Genomic DNA, 26439 nt, shown 5'->3' on the forward strand with positions numbered 1-26439 from the left:
AGAGGAAATATAGATCTGTCCCTCAAGGGTAGTGGAGAAGCCTTTGCAGATATGAAAAGTTTGCTGACTTTGGGTCTAATAACCAAAATATAACACTTCACAGGTTTCTCATATATTATTTAATTTAATCTATTAGCCCTGGATTAAGATTCTGAAGCTGTGGAGGTATGATGAAAAATGCCTAGATCTTTATCATTATCCAGTCCTGACTTACATTCTGGTTCTGCTTCAGTGTAGTCCTCGATCTTTGGGCAAGTAGAGCAAACTTTCTAAGCCTCGGTTTCATCTGTAGAGAGAAGACATTATCCACTTCTCACTGTTGTTCTGCAGATTAAATATAGTGATGTAAGAAACCCCTAGCACAGTTCCTGGCAGACAGTGGGGAGGTCAGTGAATGTTATCCCCACCCCTTCCCTTGGGCGTGGACCTGCTCAGCCGTTGGGTTGCTTAAGGCTGAATACTTCACTGGAGCCCTTGATCCCTCTGAATCCTGTCTGTAAAATAGGCTCTTCAGTCCCTGCTGCACAGGGTTAAAGAGAGAGAGATTCCAGAAGCACACTAGGTCTAGAAGCTCAGAAGTGGCCTAAGGAAAACAAGATTTAACCTGGTGTTTTTAAAGAAGACGAGTCCCAGATATTCTTAATCTAAAGGCATTGAGGCTAGCTCCGGAGAGAGAAACCTGTGTCTCAATGTTATATAAGAAATTAAATCAGAATGTAGAAGAGCCCAATTCAGTTTCATCCAAAATGAGCGGTAACGTTAACTCCATTCCTATTTAAAGCCAAAAAGTACAGCTTTGACAGCTAAAGGGAGGCTGCCTTGGAGCAAGAATTTCAAAATGAACCTCTCTGATAATCGGAGTATCTGCTTAGCCTGTTTCACTAGGTGTGGTCTGGCCCCAAAAGAGCCGATTATCAGACTTTCCAGAGTTCAAAGATCCCAGGATTGATGCTGCTCCATGCTGAGTTTGTATATTCTATTGTCTGTTTGTCCAAGATGTGCACAGGGCACATTTACCAGGCAGTGTCTGAGCTGGCATACCATACCCCTGTCCCAAATGGAAATAGGATGACTTTAATTGGAAGAGAAAAACCAAGGCAGAGAATGGGCTGCAGAGGTTAAAGCTTCAGGAAAGGCACCAATAGTTGTCGATGTGGGATGAGGGCAGCTGGTAGCTTTCTCTTTCATCTTCTGAGTTGATCACCCACTAATGTGGATGAATCTTTTTGACCATCCCCAAAGGAGCCAGGTTTAATGGCTACACCTTTCATTATAAGGATAATTTTTGTGTTGCAAAGAACAAAATGCTGGATCGGTTTTGTCCTTGCATTCTGCTGTCAAAACCAGGTGCCTGGTAAGCAAGTCTTAAACATTAAGGCAGCTTACAATTCATGGACATCTACTTATAGAAGCAGCTCAGTCCTCAGAGGCAGGTAGAAAGTCCTCAAGGCTGATAAAACGTGTAGGCAGCAACTGGCATGTCAACTCAAACAAGGCTAGCTTTGCCCGTTTCAGCTTGCCATTATAAAGGTGAATTGTCTGAGTCATGAAAGGGTGAGTGGTATTAACCTTAGGACCAGAAGGATGGCAGCTTCTGGAGAGAAACTGGTACATACATCTCTGCAGGCCAGAAAGCAGAAAGATACTTAACAATGGTGTAATTGAAGGATTTTTTTCATTCCTTCCTAAACTTAGATAGTTTGGCTAGTGTCAATGGGAACTATTTTACTCCCACTCTGGGGCAGAGCCAGCTTCCTTTGGGTGTGATTAAGGGACAATCAGTGACTGGCTGCCTGTGATAGAATCAGTCCCACTTCTCTGCATTCTGAAATTCCCAACACCAGACTCATCTTGGAAATCAAGGGAGCAGTAGCCCCAGAAGCAGCTGTTAAAATACACAATGCTGGGGCTGGCCTGATGGCATAGTGGCTAAGTTTGCACGCTCCGCTTCAGCAGTCCAGGGTTCACAGGTTCAGATCCTGGGCACGGACCTACATACAGCTTGTCAAGCCGTGCCGTGGCGATGTCCCATGTACAAAGTGGAGGAAGATTGGCACAGATGTTAGCTTAGGGCCAATCTTCCTCACCGAAAAACAAAACAAAACAAAAAACACCCACAATACTAATTGAGTGTTAGCACCCATTAGCACCACCATACAGATTGATTTATCAAATTAGCTATAACTCCTCTAAGAGTAAAGACTTTCAAATATTAAAAAAGTCAAATCAACAAGGAGCTTTAGAAAACACTTGGTTTGGGTCTCATCTTGTGTTTGAGGAACTTGAGGCCCAGAGAGATTAAGTGGCTTATCCAAGGTAACCAGCAAATTAGTGGCAGAGCTGGAGCTGGAACCCAGGTTTCATGGAGCGCTTGTTTCTAGAATCATCTAGTCTAAACCCCTTGTTTTGCAGATGAGGGTACCAAAGTCCACACATGAGAGGCAAGTGGCCAAGCGAGGACACAAACAAAATTCCCCATATTCCCAGTTCAATGGTCTGTCCTTTATATCAGATTCTCTCTTTCTTCACATTCCCACAGCTGAGGGGAGACGATGAAGTGAAAGGTGACTGACTAATTTGCTTTTTGGCACACATTCTGTTGATCCATCAGCAAACATTGAGAGCTTATCATGTACAAAGTACTTCAGCCACTTTGGGTAATATACAATGAGTAAGGAAGGGACAAGAGAAGGTGAGATATCCTGAAAGTAGGGCAGGCAGGGAGTGATTGGGACACAAGGATGACTCCCTCCAAAGAAGCCCAAAAATAGATCATAAAATGTCCCAGGGCATGGCTCTTTCTGCCCCGCCATCTCTCTCTCCTTACCCAGTGACCTCCCCATTCCCTTCCCGAGAGAATAAGCCCTGATTAGCTGCCCTAGCCTTGGCCCTCTTCTCTGGAGGGCCTTGAAGGGTAGCTGACAGGGCTGGCATGCAGGGCTGTGAGTAAGACTTGTGTTCCCTTTGGCCTTTCTCTTCTCAGCCAGGGCAGGCTCAGGGTTTTTCCTGAGCATCGCCTGTGTCCCAGGCTCATGTATAACATAAGGCATTATCCAACTAGTTCTTCCAGCAAACTCCACCGGTAGATATTATCATCTCCAATGTACAGGTAAGGAAATTTGAGGTCAGAAAGGTAAGTTTCTTGCCTGGAATCACCCAGTTGGTAAATGGCAGAGCCAGACTTACATTCAGACCTATCTGGTTGCAAAGCCGGGCTCTACCCATTTGACCTCAGGGCCTCTCCACGTCACCAGCTAATCTCATAGGATGCAGAGCTCCTCGTGGTCAACCTGTTGGCTTTCTTTTTTTTTTTTTACTTGCCTTCTCTGAGGACTCCTTCCATAATCTGAATTATGCAAAGAACACTTTTTCTCTCCTAGTCCCCTTTTCCCCAATAGGAGCCTAGCCACCTGCGGAATTGGCAGCTCACCACCCCTAGATAGGGTGAAGGTTGTGGATGAGATGAAGGCTAACTTCCTGAGGTGGAGGGATGGGGCTGGAAGGTGGTGTTTGGGAGACAGCTTGCTCCACTGACCTTTGGCTCTCATTGCAGGTCTGGAGTGCAGCTTTGACTTCCCCTGTGAGCTAGAGTATTCCCCTCCATTGCACGACCTCGGGAATCAGAGCTGGTCCTGGCGCCGCGTCCCCTCCGAGGAGGCCTCCCAGATGGACCTGTTGGATGGACCTGAGGCAGAGCATTCCAAAGAGATGCCCAGAGGTAAGGGTAGAGGCCACTGTGAAGTGTCCTGGATCGGTCGGGACAGGGCTGGGACATCTATTTCTGTTTGATATTTTGAGGCTTGCCCACCTCTGCTCTATCCTTTTTCCCTTAAAACCTGTTTTTAATATCTATGCTTCTGCATGTCTTCTTGGGCTGCACAAGGAAAGGAGAATGCAAGTCCAGTTTCAAAATCAATCCAACCCTTTACTTTCTTACTAAGCAAATAGGATTTATAATTCTCTTTCATGCAGATTTCCCAATGTAAGATGCAGGAGAAAGTGCTAATCTGTTTGTTCATTTGAATAGGGTTGCCATATAAAATACAGGACATCCAGTTAAATTTGAGGTTCGGGTAAACAACAAATGATTTTTTAGTATAAGTATGTCTCATGCAATAGTTGGGAGATACTTATACTTAAAAATTATTCCAATTATACAGAAATATTCGAATATAATTGAGTGTCCTGCATTTTTATTTGCTAAATCCGGCAACCCTAATTTGGAAGATATTGTATAACTGGCTTAAATGTTAGTTTCAAAGCCATTAATGAATATTCAGGCTGAATATTAGCTTTGCAAGGTGCTTCCGGAAGTCCTGAGCTGTTTATGAACATCTTCTGAATGATCAGGGACTGGAAAAGGTAGGTTCTGGATAAGTGGTGGGTTATTTTAAGTATTTGCTGAGTTTTTAAGAGAGAGATGTGGAGGCACTAAGCCCTAGTCCTGCCTTCAGGTCCCTCTGAGGTAAATCTTAGAGCTCCGAATTCCTTGGACCCAGAAAACTCTACTGAGCCAGAACTGGCAGCCTATGGTTCTGGCTTTTAGGAAGAAATAACAACTGACATGGTAATAGACTTACTGGACATTCAAAGTAGTACTTTCACTTTGCAAAGCCCTTCCACCTGCACTGTCTCATTGGATTCCAGTTTTGTGAAGGAGGCAGGGCAGATGAAAAAGCCAGGGCTCAGGGAGGGGAAGTGACTTGGTGAAGATCACACAGCTTGTACATGTGTGTCCAGGTCTAGATGTCTGCTGTGATGCATCGTGGACAAGGACACGGTCTACCACATCGTGTTTCTGTCTTTGTAACATTGGCTATGGTGAAAGCCTTCCCTGGACCCAGTTCTTGGGGAAAATTATCTCAGGCTCATGCTGCTGAGAATCTAACAGGGATGGGGCTCAGGTAAGCTCATGGGGAAGGTTGGAGGTGGCACAAAACTAATTAATGCTCTCAGGCTTCTACACCAGCCTCGAACCTTGAACTGTGAGACACATTTCCTTTCTACACACTCTCCCAGGCTGACCTTTTCTGTTTTTATGACTCTCTTGCAATTGCTTGGTCTTGATTTATATTTTAAGTTGCTTTCACCTGGTTACTGATGTGTTTTGTGGTGTGTGTGTGTGTGTGTGTGTGTGTGTGTGTGTGTGTAGGTAAGTGGCTCAACCCGAGAGTGCCTCTGAATCTTCTGAAGAATTTGTGAAAAAATACTGCCTGGGCCCCACAGCCTGAGATTCTGATTTAATAAATGTGAGATGGAGCCTAGAAATCTGTATATTTTTAAATGTGCAAAAAAGTAGATAGAACATATATACATATGGGTTAAAGATTACAATAAAATCGACGCAGTGTTCTCACCACCAAGTGCAAGAATTTGGCTATTGTCAGTCCCTCTTCTGTCTTCCACCTAGATCAAAATCTCTCCCTCCCCTGAGATAGCCCACTAGCCTGCATTTTCTGTTAATCATTCATTTTCTTTTCTTTATGGGCTTACCACTTATGTATTGAGCCCCAAACAACATATTGATTAGGTTTGCAACCTGTTATATAAATGGAATAATACTGGCATTTTGTGATTTGCCCATTTTGATGCATGTAGCTGTGGTTCATTTGGTTTTTAATCCCTTGCATTAAAATACCACAATTTATCTCTTCTACTGTCATTAGACATTTGGGTTGTTTCCAGGTTTTTATTATTACCAACAACACCACTGTAAGCATTTCTGTACATGTCTCTTGGTGCGTGTGCATGTCCAAGAGTTTCCCTAGAGCATAGAAGTAGGAGGGAATTGCTGGGTCTTGGGGTGCAGCTTCCATTTCAATAGGTAATACCAGTCTATTTTCCAAAGTGATGACACTGAGGTATACTCCCACTAGTGATGTATTAGTATTCCTCCCCAGGACTGTACATCCTCGCCAGCACCTAGAATTGTCAGGCTTTGTCATTTTTGTCCATCTGGTGCATAAAATACACTATCTCATTGCAGCTTCAGTTTCCATGGGACCTTATGTTATTGTATGTTTTTATAAGTTTCTCAGGTGAATCTGAGGCATAGCTAGATTATTACTATTAATGTGGATGCCCTTTCAGACTTACGCCCATTCAACTACCCCTAAGGATATCTCTGGATCCGAATTTCTAACTTCTAGAAACAGTCCTGGCAGTACATGCATTTTTAGTCATTGTAGATTTTTTTAATTTCATAACTATTGAATTGTGGTCACAGTTCAGTGAGATCAGGAGAGACGGACAAGTGGCAATTGTCCACAGACTTTGTGGAGTCAGACTTTATAACTTTGAAAGTCAGTGCTTTTTAAATTTTTAAACAATTTTTTAAACAGTGCCCATAGATTGTGCATTGCCACTCTCTGACCTGTTTCTCCTCCTCCACCCTCTATCTTGTGATCTCTGGTGTCTGCATGTTACACTGAGAGCTGTGAGAAGAAAAATGGAAGAAGGAGAGCAGGGGAGGAAGAAATAAATGCTCACGTCTCAATGTTCCTGAATGTGGAAATATATCGATGCCTTTGTGTTTTTAAAAAGCTGGGTCCCCAGGGTCAGGACATGCACTGAATGTGAACCTTTTTCCATTAGACAAGGGACCAGCCTCCCAGCCTTTGTAGAGACACTTCTGGAATGTCACTGACAAGTGTTCAGAACTTCCAGTAATGGGCCAGTCATTGCTTTTTGAGTCAACTGATCACATCACTACCTGTTCCCTGAAGTAGAGTTGCTCCTCATGAAGCAGGCTGATGTATCTTAATGTCCCTTGACCTTCAGGGAAAGAGGTAAAGGTGAAGTGAGAGAAAATGATGCGCCCAATTTACACAATAGCAAAGCAAGGACCTACATCCCAGTCCTAATGCTCAACTCTTTAGAATCTCACTTTCTCTGTCATTTTTGCAGAAAGGATGCTGATGGTGGAGCTAGAAGGAGTGATGGGTGATCTTTAGGCTAGTGTAGTCACCAGAGGTTTTTTTTTTTTTTAACTCAACATTTATTAGTTGGATGGTATTTAGACTCTACTGCAATATTTCTTGCCAGGGGATATAGAAGGGCCAGAAAAAGGCAGTGAGATAATACCAATCATAGATAATGAACTGTAAGAGTATAAATTGTGAATGATTTTAATTTATGGCCTCTGTAGCTGAGAATAATAAGGGAGATACAATTCAGAGCAGCAAGATAATAAAAAGTGATGATCTTGATGGAACACAATATTACAAATTAATAAAATCTTGAGGAATAATCAAGTTGAGGCATTCTGACTTTTTAAGAAGTGCCAGGGACATGTTTGATGTATACTACTTCCGGTGTTTTGGAATGTAGTTAAGGGAACATATTTTTCTTCTCCAGCAAGACAAGATTTTGATCTCTAGCATGAACCCTAGCTTGGAAATGGAAAATGGATCGGCAGCCCCTCCCCAACTCCTCGCTCATATGCACGTAGAGGAAGAATGGGAGTAGACTCAGCTGGGAGGGCTGACATTCTTCCTGTATCAACTCAAGTCTCTTCCAGGGCACTGATTTTCAAGTTCTTGCTTTTTTTATTTTGTTTCTGGTGGAGGTCCTAGATGGAACTCTGCTACTGAGATTATTCTGTTTATCAAGATGACTTAGTTTTCAAAAGGTTGAGAAACACTGTCCTGGAGTTCTGGAATGGCTAACAATGTCACCACAGATGACTGGGTTACTGCAATGCCAGAATAGAGTCATTCAGACTTTTAGTCCACTCCTGTTGTACCTTTGTGTCCTAGTTTCTTGTAGTTGCTGTAACACATTAACACAAACTGGGTCACTTAAAATAACAGAAATGTATTCTCTCACAGTTCTGGAAGCCAGCAGTCCAAAATCAAGTGAAGGGTTGGTACCCTCTGGAGGCTTTGCAGGAATATCCATTCCATGCCTCTTTCCTGGCTTCTGGTGATTGCTGGTAATCTCTGGTGTTCCTTGGCTTATAAATGCATCACTCCAATTTCTGCCTCCATCTTCACATGGCATTCTTTTCTGGGACTCTGTATCTCAAATTTGTCTCTTATAGGGACACATGTCACTGTATTTAGGTCCCACCTTAAATGTAGCCTGATTTCATCTCAAGATGCTTGATTATATCTGCAAAAACCTTGTTTCCAAATAAGATCACCTTCACAGGTGCCAGAGATTAGGACTTGGGCGTATCTTTTGGTGACCATTATTCAATTCACTGCACATGATTTTTCTCTACTTACATGAGGGTTGGCATATGGATCCTGTGTGTCTCTCCCTGCATCTGTGGGCTGTGGATTCTTAGACTCTTCAAGAAGTTAGATTAGGCAGGTTCAGAGGAGTCGAGATTAATATCAGCATTTCTCATTATTCCTTCAATTCCTTCCCCTGCCCAAAGGGTCTGTAATATTCTGAAAAGAGTCCTTGAACACTTCTCAAGCAGACTCCATCCCAGGGGTAGCTGGAACCTGGGCTACCTTTTGAGCTGCAGATGCAGGCTTGACAGGAAATTTCTCTCAGGATACAGCTCCCTTTGCACTTGCAGTCACTGGAGGCTGCAGCTGGCTGACTGAGTTGGCTCTAAGTCTCATGCTCTGACCCTTGACCCTTTGTGGTGTTGATAGACAACTGGTGTGATGAAAGTCTACCCAGTACTTCTTCCTTCATCCAGAAACTTATCATTAGCTGCCCATTTCTGCCCTAAGGCTTTATTGGCTCATTGACTGGGACCCCATAAATTCACCTCTTCAGTCATTGACACACCTACATGTGAGTGGGTTCACAGATCTTTCTGGAGAGCAAGTTCCATAGATGAGTAAGGGAGGAGATGGCATGAGGATAGGCTGTCAGTGAGATGGCAGTGACGAGTCACTGAGAGCATGATCTCGGGCTTTGCCCTGGAAACACCCTTCTTGTCACCGCCCCGCACTGTTGTAGAGGTGCACTGTGCTAGTGTTGGCTTAAAGTCAGGTGGTTAGAGCCCTCAGGGTTTAGTGGTCACCTTTAAGATAACCCGGTTAATGAGAGAGTCAATAATTGCTCACCTCATGTTGTCTGTATAAGCAGCCTTTAGCAAAGACCTCTGGTTTTGGAAGGATGTGGAAGCTGGAAGAGCAGTCAGGAGAGACAGGCAAACTGGAATAGAAGAAAAATGTAATTGGAGTGACAGATTTATATACACACCCACATAGACACACACACATACGTACATACACACATACATATTCTGGGACAGAACAATGTTCCTTTCTTTTCACTTATTTCAAGTGGGATGACCCAAACTGGGACTATCCATGCCAAGTGTTCATGGGTTCCGGCCTCCAGAAGCTCCCTTCCTCTGTTCGCTTTGTCTACTAGGAAGTTTCTGTTTTAAGGCAGTGGTCTCTAAATTTTATTTTATTGTGTGCCCCATCAGTAAAATATTTCTGAGCATACACCCCTACTATGTATATAGTCATCAATTATATGCATATATTTGTTCCTAACTGTGGAATATTGTTAGTAAAACTTAAGTTCTTTCTTAATTCTTTAGATAAAAATAAATGTTGTCATTGACAGACTTTGGAGACAACAGCAGGACATCTGTCCTCTATGGGATTCGACTTCCAGGTTCGCTAAGACATCTCATTCTGGCCCCAGGGTCACTGATGTCTCTTCCTTTTCCAGTCCTTTAAAAAGCCTCCTGGTCAGGTTTCTTCCTATGCACTCACTTCCCATCAGCTGGGCTGTGCTAGCCGGGCACTTCTTCACCAGGAAGGCCTTGCAGACAGATCTGGCCCCTGTAGGATCTCTGACTCTTAAGTTTCAAAGACCATTTAGTCTATTTTCTCAGAATCTACATGGTTTGAGAGGAAAGAAATCACTTCTGGGCTGCGTGCTACTAACAATACTGACTCACCTTCAAAAATCAAAGATACCTTTCTCATAGAAATTCTTGTTTCCATTTCAACTGATAGACCTAAGGTACTGGGTTGCAACCAAGTATTTCCTACTGGCTTTTCTAAAAAAATTTCTTGTTGGTGTTGTTTATGGTGGTGAAAAATTAGAAATAATTTAAATGCTCAAACAATAAGGAATTAGTTAAATAAAATGTAGTATACCTGAAATATTATGGAGCCATTACATTTATGGTATGTAAAAATATTTAATAATTTGAGAAAGTATTCAAGGCTTATTATTAGATTTAAAAAATAGATTAAACCATGTGTGTTATATAACTTCTTTTGCAAAAGAGAAAACCATATATATACATTAGGAAAAAAGCCTATGAGAAAATATACCAACATAGTGGCAGAAGTTATTTCTAGATGACTGAATTATCAGTGATTTTTATTTTCTCCTAGTGCTTTTGGTATTTTCCAAATTTGAGTCCATGAACGTGCATTACTTTTACAATAAGATAAAACACATTATTTTTTAATGCAAGGGGATCAAAAATTCTCATTTGAGGCTATATTCTATTAAATTATTTCAGACTTCTTTTGCAGAAAAAAACATTTAACTCTTTTCTGCCACAACAACAACCAAAAAAGCCAGAATTATTGACTGGAGTGAGATAGAAAAGTAGACAGACAAGCAAATTGCTTTCCCACCTGCTTGGGTAGGGTACAGGGCACCAGCAATTCACATCGGCTCACAAATCCAGAGTGCCCCCACCCAACCCTCTTTCTTCTTGTCTTATTCTTGAAGGGTGGGAAAGGGAGATTGTAGGAACCAAATGTGCGGCAGCTCAGGAATGTACCCAGGGACCAAGGGGAGCGCATAAGCAGTAGTGACACAAACATGTCCTATTTTGATTCAGTCTTTGCCCCTTCAGACATATCAGAAGGGTTCCAGGTGGTCATGCCTTTCATTTGAGCATAACTTCTCATCATAAGATCACTGGGGGGATTTGTAGCCTCTTATCCCTGCTTCTCTTCTGGAACTCACCATGAGAGGCCACGTTAGTTCTTTGGTTTTGTTTGCAGAAGTGTGTCCTTCATCTCCCAAGCAATGAGGTAACCAGGTCTTAGATCTTGACACTTGAGTAATCCCTTCAATAAGATGTGACTTGTGATTCATTTATCCTAATGAGATTCTGGTACCAACCTGGCAGCTGGAACTTGAGCTCCAGAGAGTGACTCAATGAGCTGGCATGCTTGCCTAAGGAATGGGTTGTCTGGTGAAGTATTTCCCACCTCCCCATCATGATGGGCCTCTCCCAGGGTATTGCCTTCTCTGCCTTTGAAGGAAAGTCTTCAGTGGGAGGGTATGCATTATGGTCGTTTGGTGAGCATTACACCCTTCCTAAGTAGAACCTAACAACCTTGCCCGTAGGGCGATGGGGAGGTAGGCATGTGGAAAAAGGAAAGCAGGATAAGTGTTGGAGGGAGAAGGGACCTGAGTTCTCATTCCAGCTCTCCATAAGTGACATCACTTACCTCTTTGGTCCTTGGGTTCCTCATCTGTAAGACAAAAGTCTTAGACTAGATTGTCACTAAGCCTATTTCTTGCTATGATATAAGATTGGGGTTAGACATATCCATTGCAAAGGATGGCAATGTACCAGGCACAAAATCTGTTAGCTATAGAAATTCCTACCAGCTTTGAGAGAGATACCCATCCTTGGCCATGGCTTCTGTAAGTCTCACAGCCCCATGGCTCAGGTCACTCTTTGGACCACAGTGTCAAGATGTGAGCATTGCCTCTAGAAACCTGGGTGCCTGGACAGAAGAAAGAGGAGCTCCTGTGCCAATTAGCCCTTTAGTATAGAGGAATTTCTCAGGTTAGCTCCTTGAGGCTAGAGAGCCTGAGGAGAGTTAGCAGCATAGTGCCGTGGGCTAGTGTGGCACATAAAACGAGGCGGCCCAAAGAAGTCCCAATCTCAGGAACCTGTGACTGTCTTGCCTTACATGGGAAAAGGGGCTTTGCAGATGCGATTATCCTGGATTGTCCGGGTGGGCCCAATGGAATCACAGGGGTCCAAATAAGTGAAATAGGGAAGCAGCAGAGCCAGAGTCAGAGAAGATGTAACAGTGGAAGCAGAGGTCAGAGAGAGAGAGAGATTTCAAAATCATTTAATTATGTGCTAGTTTGTATCAATTTTTATTTATTCTTTGAATCATATATCCCTTCATTAAGCCATCAATTGGTAAGCCCCTAGTGAATGCAGGACCCCGCAGGTTAAAATCTCAGTCAAAGGATCTAAAATCAAAGCGAGACAGTTCCATGTAAAGTGGTAGCACAGCAGCTGCTTGTGTTGAAGCTGGAGGAATAGACCGTGAGAGAAGATATGCAGGCAGCTTCTGGAGTCTGGAAAAGGCAAGAAAATGGACGCTTCCTAAAATTTCACCCAGACGGAACACAGCCCCGCCAATCCATTTTAGACGTCTGACCTCCAGAACTGTAAGATAATAAATTTGTATTGTCTTAAGTCACTGAGTTTCTGGTAATTTGTTACAGCAGGAATCAGAAAGTAATACAGCTAGTCTTGACCAAGTTTGGAGGGAAAGTGGTATGCTCTCAGGGCACCATTCTCAAAAGGGCAGGGCTCAGAGGACTGACTGGGCCTTAGAGACACGCTTCTTTGTAGTTATTGTAGAAGGTGCTCAATGAGTCATTGCTGGGAGCGTAGTCTATTAACTGTCCCCTCCACTGGGAACAGAACAGACATCTCTGGACTAGAAATGGAACAGAAATAGCAATAGCAGGAGCTGAGGCTGGAAGCATGCAGCTCTTGTAGGTAAGAAGGACTGAAGGCACCCCCAGCAGGAGCCTGAAATGGTGGAGCTTGGGTGAGCCTACCTTGCCCGAGGAAGGAACCCGTGATGCTGCCCAGGACAGTTTCTGCAAAGCTCCAGTATGAGCTGGCTGAAGGCAGCGAAACCACACACAGCGGGCCTGCAGCCAGCTGCCATCAGCTCAGAGACTGGCCTTGGGCTCTGTCCCAAATAAAACTAGCAAGAGCTATAGTCTGCAAAGTGCTTTTCCATCCGTGATCACATTTGTTTCTCACAACACAGAAAGATAGGTATTACTAGTGTCCCTGACATATAGATTGTTAACTGAGGCTAAATAGTAAGCTCCAAAGACTTACTGAGTTTTTCCTCATTCATTGTGGTGTCCCAAGAGCCCAAGGCCCAGTATAAAATAGAAATTCATCAAATATTTCTTGACCCATAGTTGGAAGCTTACAGAGATGAAAAAGGTTTGCTCAAGTCTGCAAAGCCAGTATGTGGCAGAGCCAGACCTTGAATTCTGGTTTTTAAACACTGAATCTCATGTTCCTTCCATTATATAAAACTCTTCCTAAAACAATGTTTCCCATGCCTACTGCTATGTAAGACTTACCCTCATTAAATGTCTGGCAGTGCATTCAGAGTTCAGGGTATTGTCCACATACCCATGATGCTGGGGAGACTCACTCTGTTCTATGACATAACCAAATTATATTTCCTGTGGTATCTGGTAAGGGCAGTGTCTTCAGAAGGTCTTGGAAAGCTCACTCTCACCTATGTCTTCTTTGCAGACGGCTAGGGCAAGAAGTGCTGCGTAAGGCAGCCACAGCATGAAGCTTGCCATCCAGGCTACACAGTGATGCAATCAGTGTGAGAAGGTGGAATCAGATTACTGCAACCAGCCCTGCCCTTTTAGAAATGGAAGGGGCATTGTGCTGAGAATCAGGAGTGGTGGGTTTGCATTGGCAGACATGTGACCTCAGGTCTCAGTTTTCCAATTGGTAAATTGAGTGGGCAGGACTAGATAATTTCTTAGAGTATGTGAGGCTGTCTTTCTGATTTCCTACTTCCTCCTATTAAGAACCTTTTATTAGTATTATCTGGAGTTTTTAGCCTCACTGATTTCTAAGTATCAAATGGTTCAGATAAGATACATCTTAAAGAAATATGGGCTCTGTTTAAGAAAAGCCATAAACTGCTCTGAATTTATGCTTGAAGAGAATTGAAGGAAAGCCAGGATCTTGAAAAGAGGAATAAAATAGAATTCTCTTGAATGGGGATACCTGTAGTGTAATTCTACTTAAGAGTGGAAACATAATCTTTACTCATTCAAGAGGAGAAAGACTGGTTCAGTGTAAGTTGAAGAGAGATCTGTGGGTCATTCTACTTCTGTGGCTCTCTCTCCTGACTTGCTATAAAAATCAATGGCAATAATGCACAAGAGACCACTCTGTAAACAGGAAAATGGCATAGTAGAGTATCGCGTAGCCTAGCCTGACAGCAGTCATCCCAGCCACGGCAGCCTGAAGCAAGGGGTTCTACTCTGTCTTGATTTAAGAATCTTGATCATAAAAGGGAATAGGTGTATTTGGCCCAGGTATCCGTGTATAACATATCTAGGAGTGTTTTTAAACTTAAGACTTCTTGGACATGACAAAAGAATTTGCCGCGAATGACTGAGCCCACCTGTGATGGTAATCATGCACATTTACGAATGGAATTGTGGTAGGCACTGAAGAATACACAAGGGTTCAGATCTCAGTGTCTAGTTCTCTCCACTCAAGTATTGGTAAGAACCTTTAACCTGGGTGGCTATGGTGATAGGTTATTCTTATCTAAAGCATTATGATCTATTTTGATTCTTTCCACTTCTTGCTTTGGGATTCCTAGTACTGATTGCTAGTCTGACTTGATCAAAACGTGTTTGTTGGGTATCAGGTCTTTCTTAGTTGATTTTTATGGAAGCTGTTATTATGCTGTATGTAGGATTTACTTGTTATTGAAACTGGTTACATGCATGGTGTGGCAGTTTCCTGTGTCGCTAGAGTACCCTGAACTGCACTTGTGTTCTCTTTAGCAACTGTCTTCTCTCTGATGTGATCAGCATTCTTTGCACCTGAAAGCAGTAGAGGAGATATTTGAAATATTTTGTTGCAAATAAGAGATTATTGCAAGGTACTTAAAGTGAGAATGATCTTATCATTGCAAAGCAGATAGACATTAAATTCACTTCTGCAACAACAGCATAGGATGCTCCTATTTAATACGGTCATCTGTGACATTGCTTGGGTTACACAAATATAAAGTATTATTAAGGTATCACTCCTTAGATTATATACTACCCCTCTCCTAAGAATTCTTTTTCTCCATTTATTAATATGATGTTTTTATATTCAGAAGATTTCCTTTTCATAGTGGTGTATACTCAGGGAGCTGAGTGTGGGAGAGCTCAGAGCAGTTGCTGCTATCCCTCCCATGTCCAAGCTCTAAACTCAGATTATATCCTATTTGGAGCCTTTAACTATAAGTTATATCAAGAGCACTGAGAATATCTTAAAAAAAAAGAGAGAGAAATCAAAATAATGCTTTCAAGATGAGGATTTGGGAGAAGGTAAGAGTCTCAATTCTTTTGGCTTGGAAACCCTTCAGAGATCACTCACAATTTTCCAGCCATCACACCAGTGCCTCGTTCCTTTCTCCTATTTTTTTGGCTCTTACTTTTCCCTCTCTCTCCTCTTCCTGTGTCCTCTGTTCCTCTTCCCTCCTCAACCTCTCTTTCTGCTCAAAAGCTAAATGCATCCTTCCCATCTACAACTCTGAAAGCAGAACAGGCAAGATCAGCAGGGTTGGCTAGCACACAGACTGGAAGTGGGCTTCCCCTAACAATAAGACCAATTCAGACCTGTTGGCCTTTTGTGTCACACATGTATAAGGATAAATTTGAGGAACAAGAGAGTTAGGTGAATTCTAGAAGTCCTCTGCTCCATGAAGAAATAATTAAAATAAAAACCTCATGTAATAGAAAAATAGCTGGGTCAATTGGCTTCTTTATCTCTGGGATCAAAGGCAAGATGGAAAATCAGTGTCCTTCAAAAGAGAACCAGGTGCCTAGATGGAGTGAAAGAAGGATCCTGATGGAATCCTATGTCTTTCAGAGGGATTTAGACATTGAGTTTCTGCAGGAAAACTAATTAACAGTACTCTTCCCAACACCCCACCATCAGCAGCAGCCCACAACTTTTTTAAAATTCATGCTTCCATAAATCCATGAGTAAGTCATTGAGCCCATTTACCCTGGAAAAGGGGGAAAAACTAAAGTGAAAATAGAGGAGAAACAACCAAAGACCATCTTTTGTGTGAGCATGTTGGGCCAACTCTAGATAAAGGACTTAGCCTGCACTAAGGAGGGCCAGGAATGAGGGAAGAAAAGGCAACAGGAGCCAATGTTAAGGGACCAGCTAGGCTATATGGCACCTCTGTGTGAATTAGAAAAATCTTGCCTCCTCCAGGTGAGGAATTAGGAAAAGATGCCTCTTCTGGTTGGATGCAGCCAGTGCTACAACTCGTAGCTTGACAAGCAGAGCATGAGCTGAATCTCAGCCCCACTCGATCCCTCACTCAACACATTTGTGCAGGTTACAAATCACCCAACTGTGTACAATGACCCCATCAGTGTTTTTATCAAGGGCTTACTTTATGCTAAGCACTTATCATACATTGCCTTATATGATTCTTATGATAACCCCATAAAATAGTTTCAGAAACGTGAATATCCATGTTTCAGACTAATAAAGTGAGATTCAAACAAGTAAGGTGAGGCAGGACTTCCAGCTATGGCCAAGTGAAGAATTGGCAAATTCTCTCCCTAAAAAGCAGCCGAAAAGGTGGAAAAAGTTGACAAAAACAACCGTTTTTAAGTATCTGAAAATTGACCAAATAAGTATAACAATTTGAGAAGCATTTGTACTTAAGAAACTGCGGAAGTTCTATCTTCCCTACAATGTGTGGTTGCAGATGAGACCCTGGTAAGAATCATGGGATTCTGTGGCATTCTCATGTGGTGCTTCTCCTGTCTGCCTTACTCAGCCTGAACAGAGGTCCTGACAAAGTAGGGTACACCATGAAGATCAACAGCTTCTATACTGCAATCCAAGGGGGCTCCCTTGATTTGGAGGATGGGATAGAATACATGTCCAGCAGTGTTGTAGGTGAAAGTGATAATCTATGATTCAACTGGCCTGAAGCTCAGTCATGGTTGGGGCAGGCATATTCATGGTGGAGACTGTGTATATTCCCAATGGAGGTGGGAAACAATCCCAGCTAGCCACAACTTTCTAGCCAACCCTAAGACTGCATGTAGATACAGAGTAGACATGAAATAAATCAACATCCTAAGCATTGAACGCACTCTCTTATGCACACACAGATCTATTGGCAAAAGACACAAGTCGTACTGGTTTAAGGTGTTTGAGCACATCCTTTGTCAAAATATTTGCAGACCTCTAAGCTACACACAGATGACCCATAGAAAGCCAGGATTAAAAATAAAAACAAGAACATTTTAAAAAACAAACTGAACAGAGACATCAGCAGCCACACACTACAGGGAAGACAGATTTTGCAGATATAGATTGGCTAAGTTATTAAACAAAGAAACAAACTAACAGTACATATTAACGTAAATCCTTCAGGCTGAAATGAAATCATACCAGTAAATAACTTGAATCCACAGGAAGCAATGAAGAACACCAGAAATAGTAAATAAGCAGATTAATATAAAAGACTCAATAAAAATGTTTTTTCTTATTTATTTTCTTAACATCTTTGAAAGACAAAAGATTACATAAATGCACAAAGCTATATTGTTGGGTTGACATATATATAAACATAATATATATGACTATATAGAGCACAAAGGTTAGGAAATGAAATGGAGCTTTATTGGAGCAAAGTTTCTATATTTTACTGGATTTAGGTTGGTATTAATCTGAAGTAGACAGTGATAAGTTCAGATGCATGTAGCATAGAGCAACCAGTAAAAGAAAAACTTAAAAAAAAAATCAACAGAAGTTTTTAAATGGTACACTGAAAAATACTTGGCACTCAAGAGAGAACAGGGGAACGAAAACACATGAGACCTATAAAAAACAAATAGCAAAAAGAAAAATGTAAACCCAACCAAATTGCTGGTTACATTAAATGTAAATAGTCCAAACATTCAATCAAAAGGCAGAGATTGTCAGACTAGACATAAAAGCAAGATCCAACTATGTGCTTTCTACAAGAGGTACACCATAGATTCAAAGACACAAATAGGTTGAAAGTAAGAGGATAGAAAATGAGATACCATGAATTTGTAACAATAAGAGAATGGGAGTAGACAAATAGACTTCGTTAATATTAGTATCAAACAAATAGACTTTAGGACAAGAAACATTACTAAGGAAAAGATGGACATTTTTTAATGATAAAAGAGTCAATTCACCAGGAAGACATAACAATTATAAATATATATGTATCTAACAACGGAGCCTCCAAACACATGAAGCAAAACTGTCGCAACTGAAGGAGAAACAGATAGTTTAACAATTATAGTTGGAGATTTTAATAACCCACTCCCAGTGATGAAAAGAGCAGCTTAACTGAAACGGAGAAGACTTGGACAATACTATCCACCAACTCAATCTAACTGACAAATATAGGAGACTCAACCCAAGGACTACAGAATACACATTCCTTTCAAGGGCACAGAGAACTTTCTTCAGGATAAACTGTATGCTAGGCCAAAAAATAAGTTTCAATATTGAATCCATACAAAATATGTTCTCCAACCACAATGGAATAAATTAGAAGTTCACAACAGAAAGAAATCTGAGAAACCCACAAATATTAGGAAATTAAGCAAATAATTCATTCTTGAAGAAATCACAAGCAAAATTAGAAAATGGTTTGGCTAAATAAAATTAAAATAAAACATATCAAAATTTATGGGATAAAACTAAAACCAAAAATGCTTAGAGAGAAATGTATCGCTTTAATGCCTACATTAGCAAAGAAGAAAAGTCTCCAATCCATAACCTAAGTTTCTGTTTCAAGAAACTGAAAAAAAAAAAATTCAATGAAAACCTAAAGATTAGAGGAGAAATCAATGAAATAGAAAACAGAAAACAATAGTGAGAATCAATGAAACCAAAAGTTGGTTGTTGGAAAAGACCAACAAATTTGTTTTTTTAAAGATTTTATTCTTTTCCTTTTTCTCCCCAAAGCCCCCTGGTACATAGTTGTATATTCTTCAGTGTGGGTCCTTCTAGTTGTGGCATGTGGGATGCTGCCTCAGCGTGGTTTGATGAGCAGTGCCACGTCCGTGCCCAGGATTCGAACCAACGAAACACTGGGCCGCCTGCAGCGGAGCGCGTGAACTTAACCACTCAGCCACGGGGCCAGCCCCCAAAACCAACAAATTTTTAACTAGACTAACCAAGGGGAAAAAAGAGTGAGAAGACAAAACAAATTACCAAAATCAGACATGAAAAAGGGAACATCACTACTGGCCCTAAGGAAATTAAATGATTGTAGGGAAATATTATAAATATGTTTTTTGCCAATAAATTAGACAACTTAAATGAAATGGACAAATTACTAGAAAGATATCAATTATCAGAACTAATGCAAGAATAAATAGAAAAATTTGAACAGACCTATAACAAATAAATAACTTGAATTAGTAATTAAAAATCTACAAAGCGCAAACCCAGACATCTTCACTGATGAATTCTATCAAATATTTAAAGAAAAAATAATACTAATTCTTCATTTACTCTTTTAGAAAATAGAGGAATGAACACCCAACTCATTTTATGAGGCCACTCACTTTTCCCTGATACTAAAGCTAGAAAAAGACATCATCAGGAAAGAAAACCACTTGCCAATATCCTTCATGAACAGAGATACAAAAATCCTTAACAAAATGTTAGCAAACAAAATCCAGCCACATATGAAAAGGATGATGCTGTGATCAACTGGAAGTTACCCAGGAATGCAGGGTTGGTTTAACATCCACAAAGGAATTAATGTAATACACCATATTAACAGGATAAATGATGTAAACCATATGATCATCTCAAAAGACACAGAAAAATCTTTTAATAAAATTCAACATCGATTCATGATAAAATCTCTCTGCAAACTAGGAATAGCAGGGAATTTCCTAAACCTGATAAACAACATCTATAAAAAAACTCATACCTAACAATATACTTGATGAAAGACTGAAAGCTTTCCTTCAAGACTGGGAACAAGGCAAGGATGTCTGCTTTCATCACTTCTGTGCAACATTGAACCTGAACCTAGCCAGTGCAATAAGGAAAAGACAGAGAGAAAGATGAGGGAGGGAGGAAGGGAAGGAAGTAAGGAAAAAATTAAAGCCATAGAGATTAAAAAGGAAAAAGTAAAATTTTATTAGCAGATAACGTGATCCTTTATTTAGAAAATCCAAAAGAATTCACAAAAACCCAAAAACTAAAAGAACAAATAAGTCACTTTAGCAAAATCACAAGATACAAAATCAATATACAAAAGTCAGTTATATTTCTATGTTCTAACAACAGACAATTCCCACAAAGGGAATTAAGAAAACAGTTCAGATGACAAAATCATCAAAAAGAAGAAGATACTTAGGAATAAATTTAACAAAAGAAGAGTAAGCCTTGCACATTGGAAATTACAGAGCATTGCTGAAAAAAATTAAGGATAATATAAATAAAAAGAGACATTACATTTTCATGGATTGGAAAATTCAATAGTGTAAGATGGTATTTCTCACCAAATTGATCTGTAAATTCAATGCAATTCCTATCAAAATCCCAGCAGGCTTTTTTGTTGTTGTTGTTGTTGTTGTAGCCTATTTTATATGAAAATGCAAAGGACCTGGAATAAATAAGACAATTTTTAAACAAGAAGAAAAAATGACAGAATTTGGAGGACTTATGCTACCTAATTTCAAAACTTACTTTAAAGCCAAAGTAATAAAGACGCTGTGATATTGGGACAAGGAGAGGCACATGTATCGATGGAACAGAATTGAAGAGTCCAGAAATAAATCCTTACATTCATGATCAATTGATTTTTGACAAAGATGCCTAGGCAATTCAGTGGGGGAAAGGTAGACTTTTCAACAAATTGTGCTGGAATCATTGGATATCCATATACAAAAAAATAAACTTAGACCCTTATCTCACATGATATACAAAATTAACTCAGAATGAAGCATAGCTGTGAGAGCTAAATATGAGAGCTAAAACCATACAGTTTCTAGAAAAAAACTTAGGAGTTTGTGACTTTGAAACTTCGTGACTTTGGATTGGGAAAATAGTTCTTAGATAGGACACTAAAATCACAATCAATAAAAGAAAAATTGATAAATTGTACCTTATCAAAATTCAAAACTTTTGTGCTTTAAAGACACCATTATGAAAATGAAATAAGCTACAGACTAGGATAAAATATTTGCAAATCATATATTATATAAAGGACTTGTATACAGAATATATAAATAACTCTTACAATTCAATAATAAGCCTAAAAGCACAATTAAAATTGAGAATCGTATCATCCACTTCAAAGGGATTTAGATCATCCACTTCAAAGGGAATTAAACAACATAATGCACTAAAGCTCTCTTTGGCACAATGTTTGGCATATAATGAGTATTCAATAATGGCAGTGATAGTTATGACCAGAAAGGTTATCACCATTTTACAAATAAACAAGTTGAGCTCCAAAGAAGGTAAAGAACTTGCCCAAGGATACTCAGCGTATAGGTAGCAGCATGAACCAGGCTCCAGCTTGCAGTGTCCAGGGAGGATTTAGAAAATTTCATAATGAATGTCACAATGGCTGAGTAGAAGGTGCTCCTTTGGGCCATTCCATGATTTTAAGTGACCAAGAATAGGACCTCCTCCAGGGTCCCTATCCCATTAAGTTCTGCCGTCAGTGGAGATTGCTAGGGAGAGGAAGAGGGAGAAACAGCCTGCTTTAGTGGGCAACTCTCATGGTTTCACAGCTCTCACTCTCCCTCACTTAATTTTCATTGTTTTTCAACACTATTATAGTTCATTGTCAGTATTATTTCAAATAGAGAAAAATTGGAAACTACTTTAAATTCCCATTAACAGGGACCAGCCAAATTAACTAGGATTTATCCATAACAAATTTAATTACAAAATTAATACATATTGTGAAAAAATTTCAGACGGATATATGTATTGACATAGAAAGATATTGATATATAGTTAAATGAAAAATGTTGTTTGTAAAACAGTATGCGTATTTTGGCCTCATTTTGGTTTGTATATGTGTATTTAGGTATAAAAATATCCTGGAAGCATATACATCAAACCATTATCACCAGTTATTTCTGGAGAGTAGAATTTTGGTTGGAGAGCCAAGGGGAGAAAACCCTTTTGTATTGTTAGAGTTTTTTTCACATATTTCGTTTATAATTAAAGACTAAAGAAATACAACTGTTTAATGTTTTTATTTAAAAATTCGTATTTACTTCCCATTAAAAAATAAAATAAAGTGACTTAAAGTCACACAGCTAGTAAATGGCACACTCAAGATTTGGACTCAGATCTGTGTCTTCTCCACCATACCATCCTCCTTTGGAAGGGACCTGGATGAAAAATTAGGAAGTGCTTCCTGAGCATGAGGTTGTGAATCATTGATTTAATTATCAAAAGAAGCCCAGACGCTTCTGTTAGGAGACATTGAATAATAGATACTGGTCTGAAATGATTTAGGAAAGTGATGAGAGCCTTGTGAAGAAATAAGGGCGTTGCTCAAGTGACTTCTGGAAGCCCCTTTCTTATTCTTCTGTGATTCAACAGAATAAGGAAATACCATTCTGTTGATAGTATCAAATTAGATAGCAAACTTTCAAAGCATCAAGGGAAAAAGAGATCCTAGAAATAACCATCTAGTAATTCAATCCCTGTTAAAATAGTGGAACAAATATTAGGAGGAAAGAATACTATCTAGGATAATGGAATTATGAGCAATAAGCATTATGGGTTTTAAAAGAACAAATCATGCCAGACAAAGTTGATTGCTTTTTTGATTAGTAGACTAAGGGAATAGAGTAGATGTAATATATCTTGATTTTAGCAAAAGGTTTGATAGTGTCTCATGAAATTTTACTCAGGAAATTAATTGAAAATGGCCTAGAGATGAGCACTGTTGTGTGAACTTCAGCATGGTGGCAGGACAGCAGAAGAGAATGAGAAAGGGTGATGTATCATACTGAGGAGATGTGGGGCGGGGAGGTTCAGGTCAGAGGTCAGTTCTATTTAATTATTTCATTACTTCTCAGGAAGAAGAGGAGGCAGCTCTTACGTGAGTGAAATTTATCGTAGATCTTATCTGTGTGCTTTAATGAAAAACTTATTTGAAAGCTAGCAAGTCTACCTGGTTTTCAGTCCCAGGTGTAGCCTCGTTCTGGGTCCCAGGAGAAGTCTTATGGATGCAAATAATATCATGTGGTCCCATAATGAACTTCAACTCTAATTCAGAATACAATGGCCTTAGCCAAGAGCCTAACTTATCCTTGTCACCTTTCCCTTATCCTGCGTAGGTTCCCTCTCAACTCTTATTACCTGGGAGCCCTCCAACACCTCAGAGCCCAGCACTCAACCCTCTAATCAACTACTTATTACCTACTATGTGCCAGGCTCATGGTAGATATAAAGAATAAAGGGTGTCATAAATGTATAAGGCATAAAGGATAGTTTATGGTTTAGAGTAGATGACAGACACATTAAACTGGTAGTGATCATTGCTGTAATCACATTTAAACAATATTCTATGGAAAAACAGGAGGCTGAGAGTAAAATTAGATGGGGGAAATGGAGAGTTTGGGAGAGCCTGAGGTTGCTGAGGCCAGCTTCAAAGAGTCGGTGATGTTTGACCAGGGGATTAAAAGAAAGGAAAAAATGTTGTATAGGATGGGGGAAGGAAAGTGCAATTCAGCCAGAGGATGGAGATAAGTTGCTCAACCTCTGTGAATGATCTGTAAAACTCTAACAGTAATCTATCAGCCCTGAGTGTTCTTGGGAGAATGAAGTAAAGAGTTATCTATATAAAACAGCACCATGCAGAACACAGAATAGAGGTTAAACAGTTGGAAGCCATTATTCTGCTGCTGTTGATGGGTCAAGGTGGGGTGGGGTTGTGGTGGGACATGAGGATGAAAAGACAGGTTTAGAGTCAACTGGTGAAGAAGGACCTTAAAATTCATATTAAGGAACCCAGACTTTAGAAGGCAGACAATGGGAAGACATTAATAGGCTTATAAACAGGGGGAGAACTTAGCCAGATCTTGTTTTGCCAACATCACTTTGATAGTGATGGATAAAAATATGGGGGAAGAGTGGCCCAAAAAAGGCCAAGAAGGGCCTACTTAAGTGACAGATGAAAACCCAAACCAGAGCAGTTGCGCTGGGAGTAGGAAAAAGGCTATGAATCTGAGGTCTGTCTTGATAGCCGAAGAAAAGAGAATCAATATTAACTTGATTGTATAGTTTTGGCAACTGGATATTTAGTAATACTATTATCTAAGAAATGGAGCTTAGAAATAGAAACAGTGGATTACAAATTTGGTTTTTTATCATCCCACAAAAAGCTTCTCTGGACTTATGCAAATCGAGGCTCTGAACTATAATGGGAATGCCATTCTCATGACTGCCTTTGTCTGTAGAAGTGAGATCTTAACAGGCTGACACTGAGCAGTCTCTCCCGGCAATAGCAGTGTTTGTAAGAGAAACATCTCTGGAGGTTTTACCTGGGGAAGAATTGGAAAAGCTGTACTAATTGGGAAGAAATAAATGAAGAACCAAGAAAGCAAGGGATTTTCCAAAGATACTACTCTCCTCTCTTTTCTCCTTCTTTTTTTGTTGTTTCAACATAACAAATACACATTTTCAGAAATCCCTCTCAGGGTGTTTCCAGCATGGAGCCACACATTTCATTATTTCTCTACTTGACATATGGGCTAATACTAGAGAGAAGCATTATAAATATCCTGACATGAAACATACCAGCTTATAGACTAGATCTATTTGCTATGATTTTCCTGCATCATTACATGGAACCAAGTCTAACCTTTCATAAACCCTGATGTCCAGAGTTAGATTTTGTCCTATGCTTTACTTTAACCATTAAACAGAAGAGAATGAAAAATAGTTCAAGATATTGCCTGTTTCACTGAAACCTGTTGTGAGAAGATATTCATTATATCTTAGATACGTGACGCAACTGTGAGTCACCCACAATACAATCCAGTCCTCTTGAAATGGTCCTCGTGAGGTTAAACTCAATCGAGGGAAATTGCTCCAGGATCTCACAGCTGTCATCACTGCTTGTGCTCTCTCTTGGGTAAAAGTTTCTGAGAGAATGGGGGAGGGAGTGAAGGAGGATGATGGGAAAGAGAAAGGGAGGGCGAGCAATCATTTTTGGACCAAGAATTTTCTCTCAGTCTCTTCCGTTAGAGCTTTGACTGATTATGCTTACTTTGACTCACCTGAAGTGATTAATAAGAGCATGGCTTCATGAAAGAATTTTGTGTCAGCAAAATCAAGACATTTTTACTTAAACTTTTTTCAATGTCCCAAGACGTAATCACTAGGTCATTTTGGAATCATGTTTTATGGCTGCTCAGGAAGATGAATATTATGAGTTTCAATGGGAAAGTTAGACCCACAATTTAGTCTGCTCTAATTTATGTATTGCTCTTTAAGGAAATACAGTGGTAGTTGAACATAGGTTTATGGAAAGTCAGTGTTGTTCTGAGAATGTGTTCAGTAATGGGAGTATTAGTCTAATAGTCATACTTCCTAAGAGTCGGTGTACGAATATACAAATCTCTGGTTTCTTGTCAATCATCAAACAGCTCTTAAGCACCTGGTATCTACTGGGCACTCTTCTAGGCCTAGTGGGAAATACTAACAGTGTAAGATATGGTACTTGATCCAATGAGCTTATACTTTCATCAAAGTGCTAAGTCACAAACATGTAGCAAGTGTTAAAAACCGTATTATAAAAACTGGCATACAAATTCCTCTGGGGAAGAAACTGTCTTTATTTGGAAAAGTATCTTCATATGAATCACTTGAGGGGTAGATAGCAGATCTGAAGTCATGATGTCCATATGTTCTAAGGAAAATAATGAGAGAACATTTCCTGAACTAAGAGAGAAGGGAGAGAGGACCAATGGTTGAAGCCATCTTTGATGGTTTCTTACTGGAGGGGTGGTTGAAGACTGTAGGAGATAGCATGCCTAATGTTCATTTTGAGGTTGTTTACATTCCTCTGATGTAAATTCTTTCTCTGTATTATTGTTGCCTGGCACTACCACCACCAAATCTTGTTGTAAACATACAAATTGCCTTGTATAAGTGGGGTTTTTGATGGAATTCAAGGAAGGGATCACGTTTCACTTGGGGGCCAACTTGATTTGAAACACACATGACATTGGCACAAATGAGACAATCCGTGAGTTTGAAGCCAGAAATGGCCATTACCACCTAGGAATTTTGGAAATCCTAATGAGAATTTGACAATATTAGACTTCCAAAGGTATGGAACTGGAATTTTAAGCTCATGTTCTCTAGACCTCAAAGGGTAGGGAGGCAAGCTATGGTTGACTTTTGGTGACTTATGAACTGAAAAGATATCGATAAAAGAC

At 40.1% G+C, this 26439-nt stretch overlaps 1 protein-coding gene across 1 annotated transcript in view; it reads left to right on the forward strand.

Annotated features, from left to right (window-relative positions):
• Nucleotides 1–26439, forward strand: part of ALK (ALK receptor tyrosine kinase) — a 665412-nt gene that overhangs the window by 202479 nt on the left and 436494 nt on the right. The window contains exon 3 of the mRNA XM_046663493.1: nt 3554–3718. Within this exon, the coding sequence (XP_046519449.1) occupies nt 3554–3718 (165 nt within the window). The remainder of the gene's footprint in view (nt 1–3553; nt 3719–26439) is intronic.

The sequence above is a fragment of the Equus quagga genome, chromosome 5 (genome assembly GCF_021613505.1).
Source record: "Equus quagga isolate Etosha38 chromosome 5, UCLA_HA_Equagga_1.0, whole genome shotgun sequence".
Lineage (NCBI taxonomy): Eukaryota > Metazoa > Chordata > Mammalia > Perissodactyla > Equidae > Equus > Equus quagga.